Source organism: Triplophysa dalaica, chromosome 17 (assembly GCF_015846415.1).
Source record: "Triplophysa dalaica isolate WHDGS20190420 chromosome 17, ASM1584641v1, whole genome shotgun sequence".
In the NCBI taxonomy this organism is placed as follows: Eukaryota; Metazoa; Chordata; class Actinopteri; order Cypriniformes; family Nemacheilidae; genus Triplophysa; species Triplophysa dalaica.
In genome coordinates, this window is record NC_079558.1 from 10,459,241 (window position 1) to 10,468,891 (window position 9,651).

At 37.9% G+C, this 9,651-nt stretch overlaps 2 protein-coding genes across 2 annotated transcripts; one reads left to right on the forward strand and one right to left on the reverse strand.

Annotated features, from left to right (window-relative positions):
* Window positions 1-1,568: 1,568 nt before the first annotated feature.
* Window positions 1,569-2,684, reverse strand: ch25h (cholesterol 25-hydroxylase). The gene has a single exon (XM_056771540.1). The coding sequence runs from the start codon at window positions 2,639-2,641 to the stop codon at window positions 1,886-1,888; it is 756 nt and encodes a 251-aa protein (XP_056627518.1). The 5' UTR covers window positions 2,642-2,684; the 3' UTR covers window positions 1,569-1,885.
* A 2,945-nt stretch (window positions 2,685-5,629) lies between these two features.
* ifit9 (interferon-induced protein with tetratricopeptide repeats 9) lies at window positions 5,630-8,422 on the forward strand. Its single transcript, XM_056771426.1, has 2 exons — window positions 5,630-5,724; window positions 6,397-8,422. Exon 2 carries the CDS (start codon window positions 6,407-6,409, stop codon window positions 7,829-7,831), a length of 1,425 nt encoding a protein of 474 aa, XP_056627404.1. The 5' UTR covers window positions 5,630-5,724; window positions 6,397-6,406; the 3' UTR covers window positions 7,832-8,422.
* The last annotated feature ends 1,229 nt before the right edge of the window (window positions 8,423-9,651 follow it).

The following is a 9,651-nucleotide window of genomic DNA, read 5'->3' on the forward strand; positions in this document are numbered from 1 at the left end:
TCTTTTTCTCTTTTTTAACTATCTGTGACTATCAAGTTGTCAATCAATCTTTTACAAGTTCTACCACACATTGAAACTAAAGAGTGGCCTATATGTATTTAGACCAAGATCTTAGAGAATGTGAACATTGTGAGGATGAGGCATCATGATTAACAGGTTACACAAAGTAAGTTCTGATTACATATTAAATCTATCTCTTATCATTTTCTAATATCAGATCAGGAACTAGATTTCATTCAGTTGTTGGAAAAACATCTACAAGTTGTGTGGTGGAATTTCTGGGAAATCTTACATGGTTTAGGAAATTCTCCATTGTCTTTTCAGGATGCCTATTGAAGTAACACTCACACCAAGGCAAGATCATATTATTATTCAAGCTCAGCTATTACATGTTACATTCATGTAACATTTATTCAAAGGTTTAAAATGGGTAATTGTGTTCTTGTATAATACATTTAAATTAGATTTAGCCTTATACCTTAACTCAATAAATTCCACCTTATCACTATTTTTTCAACATTATTCATTCAAAAGTGACATAGGGTCTTTTCCACACCTTTTTAGACCTTTAAATTCTTTGAATGTCTGAACACAACACATCTCATCATCTTCTGGCATACAGATAACAGATCAAATATATGGAAATAGTTTTATTTTAAACCATTTTGACATAATTGTATGCACATACTGTATAATCAAATATACTTCACGAAATGGATTTCAGTTGACTTTGTTTTGAATGTGTATTGAGGTTAACTCACATTGAAAGCAGTCATCTTTTTTAAGGATAGTCAGATGAAATGACAACTATGCACATACAATGCTGACCCATTTCAGTTCCTATTTCTATACTACTTCTGTTCTTTCCTCTTCGAAGTCAACTTGAGTGTCAAGTTGTCAATCAATCTTTTACAAGTCATCCCACACCTTAAACCGAAACTAAATTCAAGCAATAGCTCATCTCTTTTGCATTTCCTAATATCAGATCAAAAACTAGATGAACTTCCACTTTACTTTAACTTTCCAATTATGTTGGATAAACATGCAGGCCCTTCATCTAAGATGGGAATTCTGGGAAATCACACATGATTTAGAAAATTCTCCATTGTCTTTTTCAGGATGTCTGGTCAAAATAGTATTTTGCTTGTGGTGTTGTTGGCTTTTAGGGTTTAAAAGCATGTGTAAGCATCATAAACCTTTTACATTACTTATACATTGTCAAGTATTTAGATTACATTACACTTAGTTGGCAGATGCTTTTATCCCACGTGACCTAGGGTGCTTTCCACAAAATATGTTTACATGGGTAACAAACCCACAACCTTTGCACAATACTGCCTTTAATAAAATACTTTATATCAATATCAATTTGTTCTTGCATTATTTAGCATACATTAAATTACATCTTTATTATGAATTAATGATGTAATTCTAAAATATTTTGAGAATGTATCATCCAAAATTAAGCTTGTCACTATAATTCTAGTTAGGTCATCAAATTCCCTAAATAATTGCACATGATTTTTTTCAGAACATTAAACATCATAAACTCTCACACACACAACATATTAAAGTGTTGAATTCACAGTTTTAATATTTAGTTTTGTTATCTTTGCTCTTCACAATTCTTCATAATACATTTGGTACAAAAACAGCATCATAAATATCAAAGTAATGGTTTAAATAATTTAAATTAAATTATATTTAAACACACTTAAATACAGACGTTCAACAAAACGCATACAGTATAAAGCTTAGCAACTTCAGTTTTCAAGAGTTTTTTAGTTAGTAGCGTATTCATTCATGGAATGAGAAAATTATAAATATACTTTTATTTTAAAAGGTCCAGGCAGTCAGTTCATCTGGTGTGTTCCAAGTGTTCAGTTCATTCAGAATGCAAAGTGCCAAAGAGTTTGTCCCAGTGGGTGAAGTAGGGTGCAAAGTTGGACTTGAACTTCTGATGGTGAACATCATGATGCGGTGCTCCTCCATACAGTCCAAAGGGCACCAGTCGGTGTGTAGCCCAAGGCAGGTCATATCCACAGTGATCCTCCACTGACAGCCACATGTTCAGAATATGGAAGAGCATCTCTGTCATTGGATGAGCTCCAAGTAACATTGGATTTACTGCAGCAAAGAATCCCAATGACAAAGTCTCCCAAGCCCCCGAGTACTCCGTGGTCAGTGCAAATGTGGCCGTATTCTTGTGATGCACCTTGTGGAAAGTGCGGTACAGCCAAGGCACTCTGTGATGAAGTAGATGCCAAACAAAGTACTGAAAGTCAAAGAGAAGTAGGCAGGCTGCGAGATCCCTCACAACCTCAAAGATCCCAGGTGCAGTCGCTAGGTAGCTCACTGGTCTCCAGTACCAGTGTAAGACGCTTAGTGGGAAGATGTACATTGCATGGTTGTAGAGTGACAGTGCGAGGCAGTTCCACATCATAGTCCATGTCACATTGGATTTCTGCTGAAGCTTGTATCTCTGTATCAGTGCCACTTTGGGAGATAGGATGTCCAGAACCACAAAGGGTAGGCAGAAGCATAAGTACACTGTAAGAGAGAAGATAACCGGGAAGAATGGAGACCTCAGTAAGGTCTCGTATCCTAGAACGCAGTCCCAGATGTACTGAAGTCCAGACATCTTTTCAGCTCTGTATAGTTCTGTTTGAATTGAAGCACATGCACCGGTACTTATACTACTATAGCCTACGTGTGTGTTGTACAAACCACGCCCCCCTTTTTGTGTCGAGCTACCCTACCTAAAAAAGTTGCCTTGTTGGAATTTCCAGGGTTTTTCTTTCCGCTTTGTTGAATGGAAGATTTTTTACCACGTTTTATGTTTAACAGATGGATGATTAACGTTAATATTAGGATTTTAATCTAGCGATTATGTTGACTCAAATCTATTAAAATAAATCTACAATTAAACCTTATTCACTATAATAGAAAAACGTGTAATTATATATTATTCAAACAGTAAAAATATAAAAATAAAGCAACAGGCCCGGCGAAGCAGTGGGTTACAGTGCATTTCATAACAGCTAATTCGCGTCGTGACTAAAACCCAGCTGTTATAAAATGCACTGTGTACCACTGCTTCGCGGGGTTTATTGCTTCTATAAAATTGTTATTCCATTTGCTTAGCCAGGTTTCATAAAATAAAGTAAATAAAATAATATTTAGGCAATAATGTGCGGACATCGGGGTATTTTATAACGGCTTCGAACTCCGCTCAGCCAATCAGAATAAAAAAATATTATTAAAAATAATGTATTCTCTAAACTTAAAAAAGATGTTTTCATAAATGTGTCGTGCAAAATATGACGTTTACTATTCATGTTCCGTAGCCTACCTTTAATTCACTTGTAGGAAAGCCTGTTGTAAAATTGGAACAGATTTTTTCCTTTTCACAAGGTGAATGCTGCCACCTACTGGTTGGGTTGGGAAATTGGTCCTTCGACGTTGACATGAGGAAATCAAATTATTGCTGACGTGTTGCTCAATGTGTTGAACTACAGTATATAATTCCTAGTCATACTGATTTACATTCCATTCCATTCCATTTTCTACCGCTTATCCGAACTACCTCGGGTCACGGGGAGCCTGCGCCTATCTCAGGAGTCATCGGGCATCAAGGCAGGATACACCCTGGATGGAGTGCCAACCCATCGCAGGGCACACACACTCACTCATTCACTCACGCACTACGGACAATTTTTTCCAGAGATGCCAATCAACCTACCATGCATGTCTTTGGACCATGGGAGGAAACCGGAGTACCCGGAGGAAACCCCCGAGGCAGGGGTGCCAGCAGAAATTCTGGGCCCTATGGAAACCAAAATTGAGAACATGCAAACTCCACACACACAAGTCGGAAGCGGTAATCGAACCCCCAACCCTGGAGGTGTGAGGCGAACGTGCTAACCACTAAGCCACCGTGCCCCACTGTTTACACATTGATCTATATTTTAAAATGTGTATATATATATATATATATATATATATATATATATATATATATGTGAATAGTACACTTCTCTACTGCACTGTAACTCATCTATTGCATTACTGCATCTATTGCATAGCTAACTGCATCTACTCATCTATTGCACTATAACTTCAATAACTGCACTAACTTATCTACTGCACTGGAACCTTAATAACCGCATTAACGCATCTACTGCACTGTAACCTTAATAACCGCATTAACGCATCTACTGCACGGTAACTTCAATAACTGCACTAACTCATCTACTGCACTGTAACCTTAATAACCGCATTAACGCATCTACTGCACTGTAACTTCATTAACTGCACTAACTCATCTACTGCACTGTAACCTTAATAACCCCATTAACGCATCTACTGCACTGTAACTTCAATAACTGCATTAACTCATCTACTGCACTGTAACTGTATAACTGCATCTACTCGTGTATTGCAATATAACTTCAATAACTGCACTAACTCATCTACTGCACTGTAACCTTAATAACCGCATTAACGCATCTACTGCACTGTAACTTCATTAACTGCACTAACTCATCTACTGCACTGTAACCTTAATAACCCCATTAACGCATCTACTGCACTGTAACTTCAATAACTGCATTAACTCATCTACTGCACTGTAACTGTATAACTGCATCTACTCGTGTATTGCAATATAACTTCAATAACTGCATTAACTCATGTACTGCACCGTACCTTTAATAACCGCATCAACTCATCTACTGCACTGTAACTTGAATAGCTAATGTCTGTAACTTATCCACACTCAAGTCACTTGCACTATTGTGTAGTCTATATTGTTATCTGTTCATAACCACCTGTACATTAATGTTCACAGTATATAGCCTTCTGTTTTTATTGTTCATAGTACATACCGACTGTCATATTTTCATAGTACATGCCCATTGTATAGTATTTTCCTAATATTGTATTCTGTATTTATTCACACTGTATATCCTGCACTTGCTAATTGCACTTCTTGTTAGAACTAAACTACATTTCGTTACACTGTACTTGTATATGTGTAATGACAATAAAGTTGAATCTAATCTAATCTAATGAAGTTCAATAAAAAATAAAAAGATTACACAATAAGGTTGTTTTCGTTGATATAAGTAAATGTATTTGCTGCACGAACTAACAACGATCAGTTTTGGAATACATCTTAATCCGTGTTAATATTAGTGTAAATATCAATATAATTATTTATGTTATTTCATGGTGCGTTCAGTAGCCTAATGTTACAACCTGTTGTAACACTAAGATAATAAATCCTGTAAAAGTCATGTGTCAGCCTCGAGCGGCTACTCGTCATTTCCAACAGCCGCTGAGAGACTGAAACAGGAATTCTATATCTACTTCACCCTATACCAATACGATTATAGGGTAGAAACAAGTTGTGTAAAACTGCACTTATACGAGCCCTCTTCTGCCACTATTAGTAAATGTAAAACAATTATTTATATTTTATTTCTATTCTTATTTGTGTCTTTTTCACTTTACAAAATATGACATTTGGAAACGGAAACCTTAAAATAGCTCTATAATGGGCGTATCGCAAATAAGCAACAGCTTTCGATAGTAATTTACCTCAAAACCGAAACTTATCCATCTGCGATTTACTTTCGTTTTCGTGACATCGAATGTGACAGCGCAGTGGGGGCAAAGGTCTGAACAAAAACTCCCATTCGTCATCTCATTTGTTAAAACGAGGTAAGATTCACGTTTTATATTTTTGTACAGGAAAAAACAGACTAATCTTAAATGCTTATACGGGTTGTCCGTGGCTCAAACAAACAATCAAAAACGTATTGAAAGTAACGCTGTCATATTAATCCGTTTACACATACGGATTTATATTTGTGGTAGTCAAAGGCCCGATTAACATTTCGCGTCTTTTCCGGGCGCATATTTCAGCCGCAAGGATATAGGGGGCGACGCGGTCGCAAGCGCAAGAACCAACCAGCCAATATAGACAAGCTCAATGAAAATGGAGACACAGATGATCAAAGCATAACTAAATCTAGTATCCGACTTATTGCAAGGTATTGTCAGTGCATATATCCATATATCCTTTGTTTATACCTCCCCCTCTCATCGGCTATCGTGGCTCCTGGTTGCTTAAACACGACAGACGCCAGGAGAGCGCAAAGTCCAGGCGCTTTGGAAAAAAGGAGAACGCAGTGCACCTATCGTATTCCACGCGGTTTTAGACGCGAAATGTGAATCTAAAATAATTGTGTGTGATAATTTGCATATTAAAACTAAGATTCATTATAACTAGTAAGTGCACTTTTCAGAAATCCTTTATTTACTGTATTCATTGAGATCAGTTATTAAAAATACCCAATAATCTTACTGTATCTCACTTCTTCATGTCTCCAGCATTGAAAGCATGGAAGCTAAACTCAATCAGCTGGAATGCCTTTTCACATGGGGGGTGGAAAAATCTGACATAAGAGATTTTAACATTTTGCCGGAAAAACTCCATGACAGGATAAAATTTTGCCCACAGACCTATCATGCCACATTTTTCAACATTCTGGCATTCAGCAGCCACTTGGATGGCAAAACGGAAAGAGCGCTGGATTATCTTCAAAAGGCTGAGTCAGCATTAGAAGAAGACAAAAGAAAAGATGGCGACTACCTGGTAACATTCTCCAGTTTTGCATGGATCCACTATCACTTGCAGAACCCCGAAGATGTGGAAAAATACCTGATGAAGGTGAAAAGTATTTGCATGGAAAAAGGCTCGTCGGATAACTCTTGCAACCCGTCCGCAGTGGATGGTGAGAAAGCGTGGAGCTTTCTGAGGCTTGGAGGATCATTTTACGAGCGAGCGAAGGAGAGTTTTCAGAAAGCTCTTGAAGCAGAACCAGACAATGTGTTGTATAACGTGGGCTATGCAGTAGTGCTATATAGAATAGAAGGTATGAACAGAGAAAGGCAAGTTAGTACAGAAAACAGTGAAACAGTCACACAGCTCAGAAAGGCTCTCAACCTTGATCCCACAAATACTGAGATTATGGTGCTGTTGGCCCTGAAACTCCAAAGCTTAAAGCGACAAGAAGCCCAGAAGCTCATAAAAGAAGCCCTCAGGCTGTCCCCTGATGTCCCGCAGGTGACCAGATATGTGGCTAAATACTTCCGAGCAGAGGGCTCCATTAAAGAATCACTATCAATCCTTGAGAAAGCAGTAGAGTTGGCTCCAAACTCATCTTTCCTGCATCATCAAATCGGTCTTTGCCATAAGCAGCTTCTTATTCAGATGTTGGGGGAGAGGAGGCCTGGAAGACGCTTTCCTGCCGCTCAAATATCTGCTAAGGCAGCCGAATGTATCCTGCACTTTTCAAAGGCTGTAGAGCTAAAAGCTACCAACATTTACGCCAAAGTGAATTTAGCAGAAGCCTACGGTGAGAACCGACAACATGGAGAGGCAGAGAAGATCTTTACCAGCCTGATAAGCGACACGTCTCTCAGCGATTTTGAAAAGCAGCACTGCCACACCTCATATGGTTTGTTTTTGCTCTACAAGAGAAAGGATGATGAAAAAGCAATCGGTCAGTTCAAGATAGCATACGCGATTCCCATATACAGCTATGACAGAAAAAACACTGGCAAGAAGCTCAAACAGATTGCAGAGAAGCGTCTCAACACACGTAACAAAGTCAAAGAAGCATTTTACATTTTGGCTTTTGTATCTGCTGAAGACAAAGAAGAGGCACAAGCGGAAATATATCTCAAGAGAGCCCAACAACACTCAGATACTGATATGCTTTCAGAAACCTTTGCCAAGGGAATGAGAATAAAACATAACTGAACTGTTACTTGTCCAGTTCATATATTTCGCAAAAGACTTGCTATTATTAGTAATGCCTTACACTGTAGAAATTTGCTGTAGTTTTTGCAGCAGGTTTGCCATTACTGCAGACTTAGTATAATTTCCAATTAGAACTGTTTTCAATTTAATCTAAATAAAAATACATTGACTAGATTCAAAATGAGCAAGAAGAGACTGGCATTAGCACAGCAACACTCCAAAAACAGAATATTTTCTCAAAAAGTATTAAGTTCAATTACAATACATTTACATAAGAAAAGTGACCAGATACTTAGTCTTGTTTTTATGAAAGAAAAATATACAGCCTAGGTAAATTTATGCTTAAACCAAAATTGTACATGTAATCTACAATAAATTACTGGCAAACCTGCTGCAAAATTAGAGCAATGTTTTAAAGTGTACTGTACTCTTTATAATCTATATTAAACATTTTAATTTTGCACATGGCATATAAACAGTCTGGCACGAAATGGCTGTTTACACAGAATGCAATAATATCCTGTATAAGTTATTGAATGTAATATGTTAATCAATCTAATTTACATTAATAAAAATATAGCCTGAAACCAGTGATTGAGTCCTAACAAAAAAGTGGTGTACATACAACCATAACCCCAACATCAAATGGCCAAAATACCGGGGTCAGTGTGTTTGTTTGTTTTTCTGGTAACATATGACAATTCAATAATTGTCATGATACACAAGGAGAGTAGACTCAATTGCAGGGAAAAGCCAATTTTATTAAGCACACAAAGATCACAGTGCGTAAGGTCTAAATATTCCTATGGCACGAACACGAACACAGGCTACAGTCCGTCGCTAGGCCCAGAGATTCCTTCGGCAGAAACACAAACCACAGTTCTTTAAAGGCTCAGGTTCCTTGGGTACAAACACAGGTTACAGTTCGTAGTAGTCCCAGAAATTACTTCAGCATAGACACAGACCTCAGTTAGTTAAAGTCCCATAGATACCAGAGAGACTAATGTAGGAGTGCAGCGGTAGTTAAGTTTCTTGGGTCGGGAGATCGGATGTCCAGACGTAGGACGGCCCGGACCCTCGGATGAGGCGACCCTGCACGAGGTGCAGACCTTTGTGAATCAAGTGGTGCAGGTAGTTGGAGAGTGATGCAAGCCAGGACGCCAACGGGAACTAGAAGAATCCAGAGAGATTAATCAGGACCGAACAACTGGAGAAAACACAGACAAGAGTTTATCTAGGAAACATAGGATAATATAAAGATACTACTAGACTGGACATGGTTTGCCATTAGCACTAGAAATAAAGCCGAGATGGCAGTGCTAGTTGATCATAGGGTTTACACTGAAACGGTCCGTCCGACACAAAACAAAAGTCAAAAGGACAAGTAGGACTAAATAAAGCCACAGGTTGTGGGGAATTACAGATAGCGATAATGATGATGGTCGGGAGAGGTGACGAGAAACCGGTGATGGAAAAGCTTAACAGGGAAACACGAAGTAAGTGACAAAGACATTACAAAAACACAGACGTATAGTGACAGAAAGAGAACCCACGTGTCCAGGATCACAACAAATATTTATGCATAATTCTTAACTTATGCTATGAATATGAAGTTATAGAATCGGAAAAAAATAGTTGGTGGAAAAAGGCCACAAAAAAATATTTTTTATGAAGCATCACATCTTTTTAACCGATAACATATACAAGATTAAGTAAAAACATATGGAAGATTTTACCGAATATTGACGTAACTTTGTCATCACTGCCATCTCTGTGTCAATACAACAATTTAAGGGGAATATATTAATGTATGAAGTAGG

Excerpts from the sequence above, each read along its gene's own strand:
- ifit9 (XM_056771426.1), top strand. The coding sequence starts at position 6,407 with ATGGAAGCTAAACTCAATCAGCTGGAATGCCTTTTCACATGGGGGGTG.
- ch25h (XM_056771540.1), bottom strand. The coding sequence starts at position 2,641 with ATGTCTGGACTTCAGTACATCTGGGACTGCGTTCTAGGATACGAGACC.